Genomic DNA, 21844 nt, shown 5'->3' on the forward strand with positions numbered 1-21844 from the left:
AACAACTGGCATGTGGGCAGTCATTGACTCTGTTGCCTGCGTTTGGATCCCCTTCCCCAAACTGACTGCCTGGCTGGGCCCCAGTGGGAGAGGATGAGCTTAGGACTACTGTGACTGGATGTCCCAGGGTGGAGTGGTACCCAAGGGAGGCTTTCCCTTCTCTCAGGAGAAGGGGAGAGGGTGTTGGGGGGGGAGATTTGTAAGGGTGGGACTGGGAGGAGAAGCAGGATTGGGCAAGGTGCTTTGGTATACAAGGTGAATAAATACATAAATTAAAACAAAAATAAAAGATTAAGAAAAAAGAATTAGCTGTATAAAACTGAAATGATGCATTATGACCGCTGTTGTTTCCGGTAGTAATTGAAACCACACTTACTAAATCAAACATTGCCTTGGTTCACTGTGCAGATGTCTTTCTTAAAACTTGACAGTGTTCCGAACATTATCCTGGTGTGATATACCAAAGCCCTGTCCAGCACCTGCCCAGTGGTTCTAACTTGACAGAACACGTCTTTCCTCTCAGGCTCTCCATGTCAGGAATTGTCTCAGCTCTGCTCACACTTGAGTGAGCGTGAAATGAAGGCTTTGCTGAGGATTTCTGTTCAAATGTTCAAGAGCTGCTGTCGGTCTTGCAGCTCAAGGGTGGACCACACACAGCAACGGTCAAATTCCCAATCAGTTTTCAAGTCTAATTGAAACTGACCCAAACATGCTCCAGATGTCCCCTTGCCTTTGCAAATGTGTAAGCAAATGTGAGATGACATCCAGGTAGCTTATTAAGAGGGGAAAGACAGCGTGTGTCTGTCTGCACTGGGAGGCTTGACTGGACAGCTCTCTCAGACTGGGCAATGTCCTCTGTTTGTTTCCACAGAGCTTATCTCATCACAGACTACATGGGCATCCGGAATGAAAGTTTCATGAAACTAGCTGCTGTAGGAACCTGGATGGGGGACTTCGTCACGGCCTGGATGGTAAGAAAACCACAGCTCTTCTCAGTTTGAACAAGCGTCAGTCAAATGGAAGGCCTGCCCATAATGTCAGAAAGACGTTGTGGGAAAAATGGCTAATTGTTTTAAGAGTGCACATTTGTAAGTATGTACCAGTGTCAAGAACTAATTGCTTATTTTCTGCACAGAATGGATTGCATAAGCACAGGTTAGTCTAGAGGTTATGTTCAATCCCTGTAGCCCTCAGAAAGTGATCAAGGCAATCAGAATATATTTATACACACACATATACACGCACAAATGCACAAACACATATACATGAATATGCTTCTTAATGGAAAAGTCCTCCCGGTGAAATTCTGAATGACCTTTTGGAGGCTGTTATTTTGACCCACACAAAGTTGCCAGGCAGTGAATGCGATTTGGTCTATGGGAAATGTTCTTTAGGTGGCCTTTAGATGTGTTGGCCTCCATGAGCCAATGACTCGCTGGTAACTAAGAGTTTCGATAGCTCTGTCTTTTAAACTTAACATTATCTTTTGAGAATTTCATATAAGAGCATCCATAACTGAACCAATGCTGCGTGTTCTCTCTGCCCCCCCCCATGCGTATGCCTGTGTTGTCCTCGTGGACACGTGACTTCTAGATTTATTATTGTTATCTGTACACAGCCTACTGCTGACCACATGGACATGGGTAGAGAGATGACCACGTGGGCTTGGGCTAGCCGTTGATGGATTCTCCTTCAAAGGAGGTTGATGGTGTTCCTGAGGATGGCATGGAAGGATGATATATCACTTTTACTTGTATGTGTGCATATGTGTATGTAGACATACAACCATACATGCCCACCCCTCCCCAACACAGACAAAACAGACAAACTCAAATTCATTTAAAAATGACTTGCTTTTTTTTTTTTTTGGTTCTTTTTTTTCGGAGCTGGGGACCGAATGACTTGCTTTTAATGAGTGAAAATTGTGGTCAGAATAGGCTATTTATAGGGTTCAGGTTATGTCATCAAAATTTTCATTTCCCTTAGTAAAATCTATTTATGAGGAGGTGCACACATTGGAAAATGATGTAATTAAGACCCTGGGATGGCGCCTTGTGAGAAAATTCTACATTAATTGTGATTATGATTTCACCTTGACTTTGTGAAATAAAATGGAAGTGAGAACCAGATGAAGGTTTCAGAGACAAGGACTCTCTGACCTTGACACTCCTGCTTTGACCTTCAAGAAGTAAGATGCAATGCGTGTAGATACAATTTCCACATCTCTCAAATGGATCTAATAGTTTCTGTTTTTGTTATATGTTTTTGTAAATATGACGTGTGGCCCTACATAGGACTTAACATGTTGAAGAATGTGGCAGATGTGAGAGTTTTACTGCTGCTGTTGTGCTATTTGGCTGGTCCCCATCCATTGACTGTAAGGGCTGGTCACTGAGCCACGCCTCGCGCTGCCAGGACTTCCTGTCCCTTAGCTCATCCCACCAGATCCCAGGCCCAGGTGCAGATTGTCTGCAGTTGCCCTGACATTGCCAGTGCTGAGGTAGACAGGCGGCGTGGCCCACCACTTCCTGGTTTTGCCCTTGAAAAGTCAATGAAGAAGCAACAGAATTAAAGACTTCCAAGGCTTGCTCTGCAGTTTGGAGGCTCATGCCAGCCTTTAGAATGTAAGCCATTTGCTGTTTCTCTTGGGGTGTCATTGTTTGTCTATGACCTTTCTCTATCCAGATCTCCAAACATTTTCCCACTGCGGTACTCCTAGTCTAGAGCTCTGCCTCTGTGGCTTTTTGTCTGTTGGGCTGCTGCTGCTGTTGTTAAGTCCACCTCTTTAGGCTCCTTCAAAGGAGTGTGCATAGGGTAGCTTTGACCTCTAATCCTTTCGGGTTGTATTTCCGGTCCTGCACATGTCTGCTTTCTTATATGCAAGGGTAAGGGGGAGGGCAAAGAATCAGCCCTTGATGCTGCCCGTCTTTTTCTCAATCTCTGACTCAGATTCACAGCTTAACGTCCGCTCCTTTAATGCCCCCTGTTTGTGTTTGCTAACGTGGCTCTTACCTCTTCTATAGATCGCTGCTTTATTAGAAAGCTAGAAAAGAATTGAGAGTGAAGAATAGTGTGTTTTAGTCATAACCACCCAAGGCGAGCTTGAATCCCACGGGCTGCCGCTCTTTTCCTTTCTGTAAACTGGGGCAGAGCTCCAAGTCTCTTTCTGCTTCTGTTCTATGAAACACTGACCTTTCCCCACCAGACTCAGGTAGAAATGGCAAAGTAAATGCAAGCTCCTGCTTTGCAAGCACAGCCACACAGAGAGCATTCCCAGAGCGCAGCCTCTATTCCCACTCCTATTCATTGACAGGCAGTAACTTTCCAATAAATATTTATATGCCTACACGTGTGCGCATTGATAACGCTTTAAAAAATAATATTTTTCCTCATGAGAGGAATCTCAGGTAGCTTTGACCTTCGTGTGCATAGAATTCTCAGTATGGGATGAATGTCAATGATGACGGTGACCTTCAGGGAAAAAGCAAGTGACTTTTTTATGTTAGCAATCATATATTAACTCTTCATGCATTTCTGTGGTGAAAGACTTCTCTTTTCTGGAAATAATTCTCAACTTCCCCATGGTTTATAAAGGCTACCAGATTGATGCGTTCCAAAAATAAGCATGATCTCAAACACTCTGTGAAATACCATCCTGGCCGTCACATGACAGTGTCCAGCCATGCCCTTGGCTTTGAAGTAGATCCTGTGTGTGTTAGACAAATGAGCACAAAGCCCCCTTGTGCTTCCCGTCTTTTGATAATTGTCAAATAGTTTTTTTTTTTTTTTAAATAAGATGCACAAAGTGTCGAGCACTGTAATCAGCACTGGGCTACACTGTCGCCATTTCTAGGAGCAAAGAGTTGTGTCCTGAACACATGTGGGTAAAGCAGAAGCAATAGCTATCTGGAGCCACAGTTTCCTCCTGTCTACTGCTCTGTCACTCAGGAGCTGATGGCTCCAACTTTCCATGACCCACCCGTTCCACCTCCCTGAAAGCCAGAAGTGGTTGGGATTCTGTGGACATCACCACTAGGCTGTTGCTGTTCATTTCCTACCAGAGGGAAGAGGCTCCTGCAGTCTCCAGCTAACCATTTCCGTTCTCCAGCCCCTGCTATCGCGCCTCTCCTCCTGGCTTTTCTCTTCTAGCAACTAATAATATGATTCAAGGCAGTGAGAAGTTTCTGGGGAAGTAAGTAAGGAAGAAGGTACTAACACAGCAACAGGAAAGCATGCTCTCCCGTTGTTCGCACTGTTATGACAATAGCCTGCCCTCTGAATGCCACCTGCCGTGCACATGTCTCTGCATGCGTGGCCTGGGGTGGCAGTGGGCATTCATTTACGTGTGGCAACGCAGGAAAGATTGTTCCACAAAGTTATGTCACAGATACCTTAAAACAACTTGGTCATCTCTCTTAGTTAGGGTTCTAATGCTGTGATGAGACACTATGGCCAAGGCAGTTCTTACAAAGGAAAACATTTAACTGGGGCCGGCTTTCAGTTTCAGAGGTTTAGTGCCTTATCATCGTGGTGGGAAGCATGGCGACACACAGGCAGACGTGGTGCTGGGGAGGTAGCCATAAATTCTACATCTGGATCTGCAGGCAGCAGGAAGAAAGTGAGACAAGGCTTCTGAAACCTCAAAGCCCACCCCCAGTAGCACATTTCCTCTGGCAAGGCCACGCCCACTCTGCCTAGGCCACACCCCCTTAACAGTGCCATGCCCACTTGTGGAGGCCATTTTCATTTAACCCACCACACCATCTGTCACTTTACCTTTGTTTCCTATGCTTCTCGTACCGCCTTGTATAGCATTGTGTTTGGTTTTAATACGATGCTTTCTTAAAAGTTCTTTAGAGCCAGAGATCTTATTCAATACCTACCTGTGGAAATGCCTCTTTGTTAGAAAAAAACGTAGCATCTGCAGTTAGACTACTTTGAAAAAGCAAAGTTTTAAACCTCCTTAATGGTATCTGTGGCAGCTTGAGCAAGAATACGATTTTAGGGGGGACAAGTGGTTTTATTCCTTTATTGTCATTTGAGAATTTCATACATGCATACACTATGCTTTGAACGACCGTCAATCTGCTCATTTCCTTCCCTTGAGTCCCTCCCTATTCCCCGGAACCTTCCCTAACTAACTTCATGTGCTGTTTTTAAAAAGCCAAAAGCAAAAAGAAAACAAGGCCCTTGGCATCCCGGAGGAAAACTGGCATTCTCTCTCCAACTGCCACCCACTGCCAGTATCCTCTTGACTGAGGGTGGATTCATGGCGCCCTCCCCAATCCATGCTGGGATTTTGATTGGCCTGATCCTGTGCAGGCCTTTGCATTGTAGTCCTAGCCATTGAGGGTTCATGTGTGCAGTGGTGCATGGCAAATTCTTTTTCAGTCCGGGCATCTATTATCTTCAGGTCTAAGCATCTTCCTGCCCCTCTTGCCACTGTGATCCCTGAGCCTTTCAGGGTGGCAGAGTGTGACACAGGTGTCCTGTTTAGAGCGGAGTGCTCCACAGTTCCTTATGAAGTCATCTGTTGCAAGGTGTTAATCCCCTGCGTTAATCACCGTCCGCTGCAAAACGAAGCTTCTGTGCTGGGGTTGAGAGGTGCACTGAGCTCCGAGTATAAAGGTCAGAACTTAGGGGCGGTTTAATCCTACATCTCTCTAGCAGAATAATTTGATTATGGCCTCCCCAGTGAGCAGGACCACACTGGGTAAGATTGTTCATTGTCTTCCTCCTCTAGGAGTCTCAAAGGAAACTTCAAGCACCATGAAGGCGAGTCAGCAAGGATGAAATGGATTTTTAGGACTAGTTTATTCCTCTGTCTTACCGGTGCTTGCTTTGTTTATAAATATCGTAATAGCTGTCTGAATTTCAGTTGCTACCTTCTTTCTTGTCACGTGTTTTCTAATTTTTTGAAACCAAATTTCATAATAATAAACCATGCTATTTAATTACCAATTATTAATTATTAATGAATAATTGATCACAATTAAATATTAATATTATTAATTCATAACTATTTAAAAAAGCTGGATCTATTTACACAGAAGGTATGAGCACCGCCTTCTTCCACTAGATGCTTCTTGAAGGGAGCAGATAATACCAGTCCGTTCCAGGCTGTGCTCCTAGCCGTCATCATTGAACCAGGTATCAAATAGGAACTTAAGAAATGCTCATCAAAGCCCAGGGAGCATTGAAAGCAAGGGGCAGGAAGAGCCAGAGGATGTAGAAAAGTACTGTGAAATGCTGTCCACTGGACATGTCGTGGTTGTTGCAATCGTGAACTAATTAAATGGTCATGGTCTTTTGGCATAAATTCAAGGTCGTCGGGCAGAGCAGCTGCTGGGCACGGAGAGTCACTTTCCTCGGAGGATGTGGACACTGATAAATTGTCTGTGCCCCAGTGGGTGACGCTACAAGTGTGTAGTCAGAGGTGTTGCTGATTAGATTCAATGGAGTGTGTGTGTATGGTGTGTGTGTGTGTGTGTGTGTGTGTGTGTGTATATCTGTGGTGTGTGTATCTCTCTGTGTGTGTATCTCTCTGTGTGTGTATCTGTGTGTGTGTGTATCTGTGTGTGTTTGTGTGTATCTGTGTGTGTATGTATCTCTGTGTGTGTGTGTGAGTGTATGTGTGTGTATGTATCTGCATGTGTGTGTATGGTGTGTGTGTGTATGATCTGTGTGTGTGAGTGTGTGTGTATGTATCTGCGTGTGTGTATATGTATCTGTGTGTGTGTATCTGTGTGTGTTTGTGTGTATCTCTGTGTGTGTGTGTGTATGTATCTGCGTTTGTGTGTCTGTGTGTGTGTGTGTATCTCTGTGTGTGTGTGAGTGTGTGTGAGTGTGTGTGTATGTATCTGCGTGTGTATGTGTATGTATGTATCTGTGTGTGTGTATCTGTGTGTGTGTATGTATCTGCGTGTGTGTGTATATGTATCTGTGTGTGTGTGTATCTATGTGTGTGTGTGTGTGTGTGTGTGTGTGAAGAGAACAAGTGGTTGAGAGGGAGATGTTTTGGGGGAACTCATGGAAGTTGGAGAGAGGGAATGGATGCAGATATGAACAAGATACAGAGCAGCATGGCGTCCCATCCCTGTGCAGTGAGCTGTGTGCATTTGACAGCTACTGCAGAGGAAAAGACAGTTTTCTTCATAGGAGCGGCACCGAGCAGTGCCCATGCTCAGACGCCGCAGACAGCACGGACAGGACTCCACATTTTGATTTGCTCTTTTAAAAAAGAGATAGAGAACAGGAAGTTGGGTCGATAGGAAGATGGGGGAGGATCCAGGAGGAGCTGGGGGAGAAGAATGAATATAATGAAATATATTGCATAAAATTCTCCAAGGATAAACAAAACATTTAAAAAAATGATTATCTGTCTTTTTATTCATGTTTGAGAATTTTATTCATGTTTGAGAAAAATACTTTTAAAAAGAAGTTTTTTTTGTTTTTATTTTTGTTTTTTAAAAAGCCAGGCATGGCGATGCACACCTATAATACTTTGGAGGTGGACGGAGAGGGCTTCTGCTCATGGTCGTCTTCTGCTGTAAGGCAGGTCCCAGGAGAGCCTGGGTTACCTGAAAAAGTATCTTTGAAGGAGAAGATAGTCATAAAAGGACATAGTACTGTTTTGTTTCTTTTTTCCTAGTTCAGTTCTGTAACTCCACAGCTGCAATTCCAGAAGGCTGGGGGAGGGGAGGAAGGACAGCTACCCTGGTCCAGAGACATGGTGCCGACCCGCTTGCCCTCTGTCCACACAGCATACCTCACCAGGCTCTGCACTGCCCATGCTAAAACGTTTCCGTTGCCCTGAAGGAACACGCTTGTGACAAACCTTGGAGTAAGGGATTGTTAATGGGATTCTCGCGGATGGTGATGTCAGAGGCAAGTGTACAAATCAAAAGCTGAGTCACACAGATCCTCATGCCTCCCTTCAGTGGTCATTGTTGTTGGTCCATGGTCTTGCTCCCACCTGTGGGGAGAAGGCAGAAGGGTGGAGATCTGTTTCCTAAGTCACTTGAGCAAGGAGAGAGCCCCGCTCGAGGCAGAGGATGCTTGGTTAAGCATCACTGGGGGCATAGATCTGAAAGTCGCTCAATACTCGATGGATTTTTATTCTCCTCCTGGGAGAACAGAACAATGATAGTATCTGAAGTGTTTGAGAATAGAGGTTTTTGTTTTTCAATCTTAATATAGAAAACATAATATTTATAATTACATGTATATACAAATCTAAATCGTGGTAAGTTTTTAAAGTTGTATATGCTTGCCACATGCTAAAGGGGGAGAGAATGAAGGAACGTTTGATCTTCATTTCACCAAAGTCAGAAATATCTTTAGCTATTTTTTTTTCTTGAATAGGGGCAGGAGAGTTTGGTTCATGTGTAAGAGCACTGGCTGCTCTTCCAGAGGACGTAGGTTCAATTCCCACCATCCACATGGTGCCTCACAACCATCTATACCTTCAGTCTCAGGGCATCTGATAGGCTCGTCTGGCCCCCAGGAGGATTGCATGTATGTGGTACACAGCCACATATGCAGGCAAAACACCCATAAATGAAAAAAATTCTGATGTGTTGCTGCATTTTAGACTGTTCAGAAAGAGCTAAATTTATCAATGAACAGTAACTGGAAAATAACCAACCTCAAGTCTAGCTTGTTATTCTGCCTGAAACTGATCTTGACAATTTGTATTGTGATGGATGCCAGGTTTCTAATTATTTCTCTCTTGCCGATTTCTCAAAATGACAAAATAAAAAGCATAATTGAATTTGATTTACTGCTTCAAATAAAGCAGCAGTTACAAATTTACTGAATTTTATAATAGAAATTAATTGAAACTCTGAAACACAGATTAGAGGGGCAGAGTGCACAAACTCAGTGATCAAGCTGAGCTGACAAGTGGACGGGTGTGGACCAGATGTTTAACCACTGGAGATGGTCCCAGGAGCAGCTGGTCTAGAACTTTCACCTGAGTGTCCCTTGTGGCTTTCTCTGCCTAGACAGTGGCATTACTTCACAGCACCAGTGACCTTCCTGACAACACCATGTACGGGAGACTTTGTACCCTGAATTTCATTATGCTATACATTTAAGATGGAAACTGGGTTGAACATTTAATTATGCTACATGCTGTGTTTCCATAAAGTTTCTGTATTATGGGAGATTACATAGGGGTCATCATATCAGGGAACTTGAGGGTACATACATGATTTATGCAGTGTTGACTGCTCTAGAGATGGCTGCATGAACCTGGGAGAGCAGCGCCTAAAAATGAGGCAGACTGAAGTCTCACGCAATAGCCAACTTTATTCAGAGCATCAGACAGTTCATACTCTGAGAGTAAAGAGTCACCTGGGTAAAATGTATAATCTCTCTCTCTCTCTCTCTCTCTCTCTCTCTCTCTCTCTCTCTCTCTCACACACACACACACACACACACACACACACATACATACACACACATAGACACACATTCACACACACGCACACTCACACAGACACACACACTCACTCTCACACACACATACACACACTCACACATACACACACACACTCACACACACATACACACTCATACACAGACACACGTACACACACAAACACAGAGACACACACGTACACACACACAGACACATACATACTCACACACACAGACATACACATAAACACACACACATACACACGTACAGAGACACACACATACACACACAGATACATATATACTCACACACACAGACATACACATAAACACACACACACACACACACACCCCTATTTTGCCACATGTGACAAAACCACATTTTCTATAGAGGTGGATAAACCACTAGTAGACAGCTGTAACGGACAGTCCAAAGTGAGCTCACTCCTATCCGTTACCCATGGGAGGGGCTCAAAAGCTCATCCCAAGAACAATTCTGTTTTTGAAGGTTTTGAAGAAACTTAGGCCATAAAGACTCTTGTCTTGTTTCCTTGTGAGTATTCTTAAAAGCACCCAGAATTGCTGGGTGGGGTCATTTTGCTTTAGCCAATATATGTATTTTAATGACACTAAAAGTATTTCAGCTTTGTGTTTCATATTTCTCAAAAAAAAAAAGTTTTCACTAAAAAACTAATAAGCCAGGAGGGTCTAACCTCAGATAGTATCACAGATGGATCAAGAGACTTTTGGCTTTTCAGGACTATTGGATTTGGACAGTGTGTGACATTTAAGAAACGATTTCTTATGTATATGTATATGAGTACACTGTAGCTGTCTTCAGACACCAGAAGAGGGCATCAGATCCCATTACAGATGGTTGTGAGACACCATGTGGGTGCTGGGATTTGAACTCAGGACCTCTGGATGAACACCCAGTGCTCTTAATTGCTGAGCCATCTCTCCAGCCCCAAAAAAGGATTTCTTAATTTAAGAAGTGTAATATAATGTCTGGATGTTTAATGATAGAAGCAGGCGCTACAGCATTTGGTACCAGTCTTCCAATGTTAACGTCTCCCCCTAAATGTAAAAGAAAAAAGTCATGGCATGTAGTGCTTTGTATTTAATTATATTCATTTGCTAAAAGTGTATGAATATTCCGTGCTAAAAGCACAGAAGCCACTTGGGAAGGGATACTGGGTTAAAGCACAATGAACTTGAGCGACACCGAGGACATTTCTCATAGACAGACATGGCCACCACAGCCAGCTTATTCTGGCTTACATTTGTTTGTACATTTGTTTGTTTTTCCCTTCCCAGCTCAGGGTCAGATTCTTCAGTTCTAGTACACCTTCTTCATCCTCAGGGCTCTCTGTCCACACATTCCTTACGGTTTTGCTGCCACAGTGTCCTGTGCCTGTTAAAGTACCGCTTGCCCGTCAACCACCCGGAGGAGTTTGATTGTGAGGAGGCATCGCTCTCTGATTTATCATGAAGTGGGGTCTAGTTGTCAGTATTAGTGCTGATTAGTGTGATCACACAGAAGACTCTTTGGGGTGTTTAAAAACAGGCGAAGCTCCTTTCTGTTCTTGTCTTTAACCTTTAACCTTCTACCTAGGACCCTGTAAGCCAAGCATCAACTCATGCATGTCGTTTGATATTCGGATTAGTGCTTATACATGCTGATATAACTGCTACATATGTTCGAAACACATGTACACATGCATATACCCATACATCCATGCACACATAGATAAAGTTTACATGTAACCATATTATGCAAGTACTGATCAATTCTGTATCCTTTCATGCCCCAAACATATTAATAGAGAGCCAGGTACATTAGATACCTTATCACACATGCTCTTCTACATATGTACACGTAAATACATATCTGGGAGAACTTTGAATGACAGGATGTGTTGAACAAGAGATAAAAGAAATGAGTGAAGTGACCCATTAGTATCATAAGAAGAAGTCATCTGTGTGTGTGTGTGTGTGTGTGTGTCTGTGTGTGTGTCTGTCTGTCTGTCTTCTCTTCCTCCTCCTCCTTTTCTTCTTTTTTTTTAGTAACCCTAAACATATAAGGAGGGTATCATACCCCTCCTTAATGTCACATTTGAACCCAGGCAGTATGGTTCCAAATTTTCAATAGTGTCAACTACTACACGACCCTTATGATCTCATTTGGGAGGGGGAGGTATTTTGTGGGAAACTTTAATACAACATGAGATAACGCAGCCGCCTTTGAGTTGATTGATTTCTTTTTCTGCTAGCCCGTCCATTAAACTGGTTGGATTTTATTGTGAACCAAACAGAGCAGACTGTGCGTCTTTCTGAGCACAAGGTGATGCTACGACAGCATCCAGTCAAACTGTCACTCCTCACCGCGTGCATCGCTGAGACTCTGCTTCCCTTTGACAGACGTAGGTGGCGCAGACCATATTTCACCTAGAACCAGAAGGGAGTTAGGGTTTCATACGGACTAACTTTGTTTAAGATAGATGCTGCAGTTGCTAGGTATTTAAGTGCTAAGGGTTTTGTTTATGTGAAATTGCTATCCTTTAGCAGTTGTTTGCCCCAAGGATTTGGGGAGTACTAAAGATTTTTATGTTCATAAAGTATGCTGCACTTGTAGTTAAATGTTCTATAAACATCAAAAGGAAATTTATAGCAACGGAGTAGTTTGTGCTTAGGTTTTGTTGTTATTGCCCTTATAAAAGCTATTACATCAGGGTACGAGTGTATCTGAGTGAATTATGAGAAGAACTGGTTAAGACTTCTCTCTCTCTCCTTCAGTCTCTTGCCTTTTATCCCTTCTTCCCCTCCTCTATTCCCCCCCTCTCCTCTTCTTTCTCTTCCTCCTCCTCTTCTTCCTCCTCCTCCCCCTCCTCCTCCTTCTCCCCCCCCCTCCTCCTCCTTCTCCTCTTCCTTCTTCTGTATTTGGTGCTAGCTGTCAAACCTGGAGACCCAAGCAAGCCAGGTAAATGTACCACCCTTGAGCCATACCTACAGCCATAAGGGAGAGTTCATTAAAACTACATATATAATAACCTTCTCTGGTCTTATTGGTTTGAAAGATGATAGAAAAGAATGAACTAGCTTTTCCCCCTGACTGCTGAAATATACTAAGGTTTTTTTTTTTTTTCTAGACCTTGGTCCAATGCCCTATTCTTCTGTAATCTACTGAGTGGCTCTGTGAGGCATCTTAAGTCACTTTGAGCCCATCATAGTAGGGGTGAGGAGTCATAATTACTTACTAGTCTGGTGCAACATCAAATAAACACCGCTGTCACATATCAATTAAAACAGAAGATAAAGGCCACTTCAGTAGTCTCTTTGACACACAGACCTGAACCAAAAGGAAGGTTAGGATACCATGTGTGCCAATTAGACAGTTCCAAATTGTTCTTGCTTTGACACCTGACCAGAGGATATATGAGTAGTGATGCTTAGATTGACTATGTCCTTGACATGAAACCTGGAGAGAAGCCATTATTTTCATTGAAAAGGACAGTATGTCTCTTAGTGGTCTTAAAATACATTAGAAAAGATAAAGTGAACCTGTAGCTACAGAAGAACAAGGAAAGCTTATAATTCTAGAGATCTGAGCACTTTTTGCCTGATGTATGTTATAATTATCCCAATTTCTCCTTGGCAGTAAGGATGATAGAATCAACTGAAGACTTTTTGGCAGTCGTATATATAGAATTTTAAAACATGGAAAAAATAGTTAGCAACAAACCACTTTTAGCCCAGTTAAATGATAGATATTTATAGTTAATTTTGACTATGTAGAAACTGCTTTTTTAAAAAGTATTCTCAGGACCTGGACTACCTGAGTGTCAGAGTCTCTGTTGCCTATTCTGCTTTTCTGAAACTAGCGATGGTCTCTGACTAACAAAACTCACCTCAAGGCAACCTTGAGACTCAGCTAGGACTTAGTCCGTGAAGTGGAAAGGAATCCACATTTAATATACATTTTGGTGTTCTATTAAGCCTCAGTATCTCCTGATGTCATATTTGGACTCTGTTCAAAAGATTTTTTTATATAAATGAAACTCATCAAGTATATTGTCTCTGCATAACTTTTAGATATATCAAATTTCACGCTATAAAATTATAGACTGTTAGTATTCTAAAATTTTATTGAGTGTCTCTCATTCATCACATTATCCTCTCAACAAGGGTTGATTGAGTATGAATGGAATTCCACTGAAGAGTCAGTGAGCAAGCCTTGCTTGCACAGACTAAGTGACATATGTCCAAGCCAGTACCTGGTGGGACTTCTGGTGGGGAGAAGCTTCCTGTCCTACAGAGCTGTGTTCTGTTCAAACCATCCCTCAGGGATCCAAGTCCTCAATCTGTTGTAATAATTTAATAAGCAAAGGTGTCTTCCTAGGATAAACAGTAACTTTCAGAGTTGCAGATTCAGTTCTCATCTAGGCCAGGTGGATCTGGTAAAAATGAAACCTTTGCTATAAGGTAAAAGGGAAGCTGCTGTTGGATCATATTCTCTGCAAAGACACATTAAATTTAGTGCAACACCCAAATACCATTACTGCTAATTATGATCTAGCGTTAGCGTGATTCTGGTCCCCAGTTAGTCTACCTATGAGTTTTTTCAGTCCTCCCAAATCCCCGACTTTGATGACCTGACTAAAAGTATCTGTACAAATGCCCCATCTTCATTGGAAGTTTTTCCTTGACCCATCCCAACTCACTTTTTAAAACTTCTTATTTATGTATGTATTTTTTATCATATGTTAGTGTTTACCTGCATGTATGCATGCACATCACATGTGTGGCTGATGCCCTTGGAGGTCAGAGGAGGCTGTCACATCCCTTGGAACTGGAGTCACAGATGAGCCACATTGTGGGTGCAGGGAACTAAACTCAGGTCTTTTAAAGATTTCTTTAACCTCTGAGCGGCCTCGTGATTCTCCCAGTCTGTTTCTTGTCGGATCCACTCCACGGTACGCTCACAGATGGGTCTGCCTGCTCTTCCGCCATGAGGCCGGCAGGTTGCTTGTTCCTCTTGACCTGTCCACAGAAGCCTGCTAGTTTGGGATGACTGCCATGCAGGGGATAGATAGGATCCCAGGAGACATGAATCATGGAGGAGAAGTTGCAGTTCATGGATACCTAGTAAATACCAGTAGACGGTCTCTAGGATGATGGTTGCTCTATGTAGCTCTATAACCCCAAGACTTCACAGTCTTCATGGCATGGCTACTGGACATTCACTAGTCTATTTCTTCCGGGTTGGTATTCTAGATTTAGGTCCCATCAAATCCTCCTTTGAAAGCTGTTTGGAGTAGCTGTATTACTTACTTTCTGTTCCTGCGATACAACACAACTCAGTTTATAGAAGGAAAGGTTTAACTGGGCTCATAGTTCCAGAGGGCATGAGTCCATCATGGCAAAGAGGTGTGGGAGCAGAAGGTAGGAGCGGTACCGAGAGCAGGATGCTGACAGCTCGCTTCCCTCACAGGAAGCGGAAAGCTTACTGGAAAAGATACAAGTCTTAAAACTCTCCAAGCTCACCCCCAATGCCATACTTCCTCTAACAAGGCCACACCTCCTAAACCTTCCCAAACAGCACCACTTCCACGCGGGGGAACCCCATATCCGTGTGAATACATGCGTGTATGGGGCACATTCTCATTCAACACCACAATGACAGCATGCCTTTTCTTAGTCGTCAGCACAGTGCTGCCTGCCTGGTCTGTTTGTGAATGAGAAGCAAAGCGACAGGTCTTGTTTTAGACTAAACCGGTGTTCATTAACTTGGAAACTGATCCTTGACAGGAACATTGGAAGAACGTGTTGGGGATAAGGAGGCGTTACTTTGGAACATCTGTTATGCTGCATACAAGTGTTTTTCCTCTACAGGGTTAGTCCTGTCTAAGCCGCTACAATTCAGGAGAGATGAGAAGCAAGAACTCTTAAATGGCTTAGCACTTATTCCACCCAAGCATACCTGGCTCAAGTGGGTAAAAATCATGTCCACAATAACACCCACCGGAGAGTTAATGGAATGCATGTCTTTGGGGCCAGGCTGGTTGTTGCCAGCCTGGGTGCAGAGAAGCCTCAAGCTCCTGCAGTCCTTCCTGACTGACTTGCTAGCTGCCGTATATTCTCAGAACAGTGGTCAGACGGATTCTCGATGAACAGACATGGTACAGTCACTAAGTGAATACAAACATTAAGGTGTCTACGCTCTTCCCTCAGGAAGCCCATCTTTCCACTCCCGCCTTTCCTCAGTCGCCTCTGGGCTTCCCCCCACCCGGTTTGGCATGCTCATTAGTATGATACCTGCCTGGTTCACATCTGGGGATCCTTTGAGTAGAATGGATCCTGCACCAATCCTACGGGCCCTGGTGAAACGCTAGCAAGTGCCCCTGGAGCCAGGATTTTGATACAGTTATTCAGGACAGTTCCTTCCTTTAGTTGCGAGGACAAACACTGCAGCGGCCTCCTTTCCAGCTCATCAGACTGAGCAAAGTGTCACTTTGTAATCTTGCTATTATAATGCAGTGTCACCGGAGAGCAGTCATTTTATAATTGCACCCATCTGTAACACGGCATCACCTACATAAACTTCCTTCCCATCTCTACTCCCACTGGATGACCTGCTCTTTCAGTTCTCCATGGGTTATAATTTCATTCCGCGCCTCTCATTCAGTGTTAGTCAGTCTTGTTGCCACTCGCCCAGGGGAGGCTGACTTCCAGTAATTATTACTTAGGTAATATGGCTGTTAACTGCTGTGAGGTAAAAGATAAATCTTGTGAAATTATGACTGCTAATACTATTGGCGTTACTTAATTTAAAAAAAATTACAGTGTTTCATAAATGAGAGCATCTTAAAATATGGCTACAATTTGCATTTTCTGAATGAAGACAATTTGCTAATTTTAACAACCTTTTTTTTTTGTCCCAATGCACTGTAGCTCAGCCAGACATGAATTGATATCAAGACAGTGTTTTCACTATTTTACATAGCAAGCTTTTTCTTCAAATGAGGTCAGCTCTAAGTAGGTCACTCTGAATTATAAATATACCGGATGGTAGTGTTATGTCATCTGCCAGAAACTTCTCCGCTCACAGGTATTAAGATGTAGGTGCCATGAATTATGTATCGTGATGAAGATGCACGGTGAAGTGCTCATACTCTCTGAGGTGCAGCTCAGGTGTGTCTTAAAAGATGGGGAAAGCCTTGAGCGGGCGAGCCAGTCTCCACTTCTTACTTTTAGTGGCTGAGGGTTCCTGCTGGAAAATGCTGAGTTTCAAAATGTCACCTTGCCACCGAGTGGAGAGCGTCTGCTTTAGCTGCCACAGAACTCCCCTTTGTCATCTTCCTCCTGCTGGGTTCTGAGTTCTAAGTACAATCTACCCCGGGCCCACGTAGCAGCCTCATTTGGGTAGTCTACCTGTATGGATGCAGAACCCCGCTAGTTTTAGTAGTCTTACAGAAAATGCTGATGGGGCTACGATACCAATCTCATTCCCGACAAAGGGTCGGATGCAGGAAAATGTGAAAGCAGGAGGCTTGGAGCCAGATATGGTACAGGAGAGGGAACCCCTGTGGAAGATGAGTCAGGAGGGTGTTTTCCCAGTCAATGAACATTAATCGTGCTGCGCCTCTCTTCTGATGTTTCTATCGCTTACCACGTCCACAACACTTCATCGACTTGTCTGTAAAAGTGAGGTTGAGAGTCAATGAAGGGCTGACAACAGAAGCATGGGAAGCAAGCCCAGGGGAGTCATAGAAGGCAGGGAAGTGTGGATTGTAATTCAGAAGTTTTGAGAAAACAGCTGTGGAGGAGCGGTAACTTTTGATGCGAAGTGGATCTTGACAGAAGCTCAGATCCCCGGTAGTTCAGTGCTGTTCATTTTGTCAACAGAGAGGAGAGATGGATTCTTATGGGATTCAGCAAACTCCAGGGCTAAAAATACAGTTTGACATTTCTTGAATGCACTTGACAAGACTCCACATAAAATTGCATTAGCATTCTTTCCAGTTAAGAGAAGGATTTTAAGGAAGACTGAGCTCTTTTATTCAAATTCACACTTAATTTTTTTGGTTGCCATGACACCTAAAAATTACATACGATTTGGCTTCAGTTGTTTAAATGTATGGTATTTTAGCACGCATGGGAAAATTTAAGGTCTAGAAATTATAACAAAAAGAAAATTACACTTATGAACTTAAAAAAAAATATAAGAAGCCCCACCCCCACCAAAAGCCAATTTATACAGATTCTGTACAATAAAACTTCAACACAACAGGTACCTGATTGCTAACCATGATTTACTAACTCTTGGTATCTTGGAGGGATACAGCTGGCTGACAGATCGAAGTTATTCTACAAATGCAGAAACAAGGTTGTGTGGAGGAGCAAGGGGTTCAGAGTAGAAAATGCCAACAGTCCCCACGCTTGGGTCGATATAGACTTGAAGGCAATGCTGATGGGGGCGGGGCACCTATAGAGAAGAGCTGCCATGAAGAAGACATAGGACTGGGCAAACGGACGGTGTTTGATGGGGAGGGAGTTGGAAGACATCTGCAGCAGAAGCTGTGATTGGCAATCAGTATTCACCCAATGTTGAAGCCATGTTCCGTGGCAGGCTGGTACCCGCAGAGCGGCGTAATCTAAGCCGTTCTTGTCAGGTGTGCACGCCAATCACTCTCTTAAAACCCGTGCCATCCTTGATTTTACTTCCTCTGAAAAACATCTTTCGTAGGTTTGAGAGTTAGGCTCTCTCGCCCTTGCTGCTTAGCTTCAGGAGAAACAGCTTGCAATGTTCAGTCATATTATTTACTCTTTAGAGATTAAGAAAAATAATGCAGACGGTATAGTTTTCCCAAACCAGTGCGGAGGTGTGATCGGTTAACCAGGCCGAACCGCTCGTGGCGTTGTTCTTCTGAGAGTTGACCAAATGGCAGCCTTCCCTTTGATGTTAGTCCTTTACTCCCTAACCCACGTCTCTATAATTTCTAAAGAGGTCTTTGCCCATTCCGACTTGAAATTCCTGAAATTGTAATGCACAGTCAGATAATTATAAGAGTGGGTGTCCCACAGTGGGCATGTGGACTTTTTCATGCCTATGAATTAGCCCTGACACTTCAAAACCCAAGTAGAGGGGCTTGTTTTCCAGGCATGCCACAGAAAGCCAACGCAGTGACAGTATCATTACTAATTACTTTAGAATTTCATGAAAACTATATTGGAAGAGTGTAAGTGGTTATTCCTGGTTGTCGACTTAACTGTATCTGGAATGAACTACAATCCAGAATTGGAAGGCTCACCTGTGATCCTGATCTCCAGGCTGGGAGATACAAGTTTCTGACCTGGATCTTGGTATGGAGATCTTGAGGCAAAGTGGCTATGAATCCCAGGAGCATGGCAGCATCCAGGCAGGCATGGTTCAGGAGATGCTGAGTTCTACATCTTCACCCGAAGGAAGCCAGGAACAGACTGAGCATCCCAAGCCCACCCCACAGTGACACACTTCCTCCAAGACCACACCTTCTAATAGTGCCACTCCCTGGGCCAAGCATATGCAAACCATCACATTCCACTCCCTGGAGACAGGCGGACAGATCTCTAAATTCAAGGTCAATCTTCGGAGCAAGATCCAGGACAGCCAAGATTTTAGGCAGTGAAGGAGTTAGTTAAGAGGAAGCTAGTTATAATGTAATAGAACAAGGGGGCCATGTTCCAGCTCCTGCAAGCAGCAGAACTCAGCAGCTTCAGCCATGTGGCTCTGGCTTTATATTCAAGAGGAGAAGGAGTCTACAGGGACAATTGATGCTGGTTAGCTGGAGCTAAGAAAGAGATCAGCCTCACTGAGGTGAAGTCTTCGAGGAAGTGTTTTTTGAGAGCTCTGTTCCAGAGATGCCAAGGTTGTACCTCGTGCTGTGGCTGGACTTGGTAATGTGTCAGAGTCACCCAGGTGATACTGGTTTTGAAGGCATGAAGGGGTCATGAAGAGCAGCTGAGGCTGGGCACTGTGAGAGCCTGTGGAAGGCCATTGGTGAAGGTGCAGCCTCAGTTGCAATTTATGGCCCAGGACTTGAAGGGGTCAGGCAAAGGACTTGAGGCTTGGCACCATGAAGGGAGTCTGTGAGAGGCTATAGGTGAAGCCTAGTTGTAGCAGAAGACCCCAGTGTATTGGAGACTCCAGTACCATGGGATGACCACCAAGAACAGCAACAGTGTAGTGTGGATCAACCTGAAGTTAACTGCTACAGAGCGCAGAGCTGGAGAAGTGAAGCCAGCCCTTGGGAGGATGGTGTGTGAATCCCAGACATTGAAACAAGCTGTTACATTGAAGCTGCCTTGGAGACTGAAAGACCTTAAAGATGCCAGAGCCTTGGGCTATCTGCTGAGGAAAGCTGCTAACAGGGAGTGCAACCAGCTCAGGAGAAAGAAGTTTGTTGCAGTCAACAAGGATGAAAAAGGAGTTGGAGATCTGAAGACCCCTTTGACATCAGACATGGAGATGGCAGAGTGTGAAGTTTGCCCAGCTGGTTGCCTGTCTTAATTCAGGGATTACAGTTAAGTGATTGGATGGATCTTGGAAGAGACTTTGAACTTTGGACTTTTAACATTGTTGACACTGCTATAGACTATGGGGACTTTGGAAGTTGAACTGAATGTACTTTTTTATTATGTTGAATTTAGGTATGGCCTCCATAGACGTATGTGTTTGAACAAGCCTATGGAGGCCAGGGAGTGGAATGTGATGGTTTGCATATGCTTGGCCCAGGGAGTGGCACTATTAGAAGGTGTGGCCTTGTTGGAGGAAGTGTGTCACTGTGGGGTGGGCTTGGAGACCCTCCTCCTAGCTGCCTGGGGATGCTCAGTCTGTTCCTGGCTTCCTTCGGGTGAAGATGTAGAACTCAGCTCCTCCTGCACCATGCCTACCTCAATGCTGCCATGCTCCTGGGATTCATAGCCACTTTGCCTCAAGGTCTCCATACCAAGATCCAGGTCAGAAACTTGTATCTCCCAGCCTGGAGATCAGGATCAAAGGTGAGCCTTCTAATTCTGGATTGTAGCTCATTCCAGATACAGTCAAGTTGACAACCAGGAACAGTCACCACAAAGAGTGAGCTAGCTTGAGATGGTTCTTGAATATACCAAAAAGGCGTTTGAGTGACACTGCACAGTATCAGATGCCTGGTGGGGAAGAGGGTGCCCGTGGAGGGACAGAAGGCATAGGGACAAATGCAGGGAAGGCGGGCTAATGCTCATCTGCTCTGAGGCTGCCAGTTTCAAATCAGAGAGCTGGTGAGAGCATGAGGTCTGTGGTGAGGGAACGGCTGAGACAGTAGTAGCAGATTGTGAATCAGCAGGAGTCTGTTACTAGCCCGCAGGGCAACATGGCATTTCTGGAAGGTGTTCCGGGGGTAAAGATAAGGCCCGAGGGTGTGAGGTTATCCAATCCTTCCCTGGAGAATGACCCCTGCCTGTGTTAGCAGCCTGGACGCTGCAGCACCAAGACAATCGGTCGGTCACATCTACGTGACTTTGTTCAGATTGCATCTAAAGTACTCATGTACGCAATTTATATAATCCACAGAGGTAAAGAATAAATACCTGGCTTCTTCACTTTTCTCTGTTCTTATGAACATTTATTTTTTAAATATATGACGACGCCAATGGCTAGGCCCACGAATGGAGTTTACTTTAAGGAAGGCTGCTGTTTAGAACGTTAAACATCTCATTTGTACTTAAAGTTTGGGGACTCCAACTGTCTATCAATGTTGGGGTTCATCACACTGCTTAAGACATCACCCAGGTAGTGCTGTGATTAGTGCTGGTCATTTGGAACGTGTTGTTATGACGGCTGCCACTCCAGCAACGGTGACAATGTGAAAGGAAGCTGGCCTGCCATTCCAGAATCCTCTCTAAGTGTTTTCCTCCTTTTGAGCAAGTAGTGTGACCCAATTCTATCAGGTACATTATTATTATTTCTTCTTCTTCTTCTTCTTCTTCTTCTTCTTCTTCTTCTTCTTCTTCTTCTTCTTCTTCTTCTTCTTCTTCTTCTTCTTCTTCTTCTTCTTCCTCTTCTTCCTCTTCCTCTTCCTCTTCCTCTTCCTCCTCCTCCTCATTTTACAGTTTAGGGAGGGAGACACAGTGCAACACAGGTTATAGGTAATCAATAAATATGCTTTGAGCAGTGAGGTTCTTTGGATATGGGATAGTCCTTGACAACATAGAGTTCTTTTACTCAAAAATGTAGCATCAGTACAACCTAATCACTGGAAGTTTGTGGTGACAGTTAGCTTTGATGAAACATCTCTGCAGACTCTTATATATGACCCTCCCATAGTAAACAGAACAAAGGTAAAGATAATTGTTTTCTGTCTACTGAGTTAGGTTCAAGTTTCAGTCTCATTGCTTATTAATA

At 43.9% G+C, this 21844-nt stretch overlaps 1 protein-coding gene across 1 annotated transcript in view; it reads left to right on the forward strand.

The window, feature by feature from the left end:
• Tmem117 (transmembrane protein 117) overlaps positions 1-21844 on the forward strand; it is a 433233-nt gene that overhangs the window by 223263 nt on the left and 188126 nt on the right. The window contains exon 3 of the mRNA XM_032885476.1: positions 872-971. Coding sequence (XP_032741367.1) covers positions 872-971 — 100 coding nt within the window. The remainder of the gene's footprint in view (positions 1-871; positions 972-21844) is intronic.

This window comes from Rattus rattus, chromosome 1 (assembly GCF_011064425.1).
Source record: "Rattus rattus isolate New Zealand chromosome 1, Rrattus_CSIRO_v1, whole genome shotgun sequence".
Classification (NCBI taxonomy): Eukaryota; Metazoa; Chordata; class Mammalia; order Rodentia; family Muridae; genus Rattus; species Rattus rattus.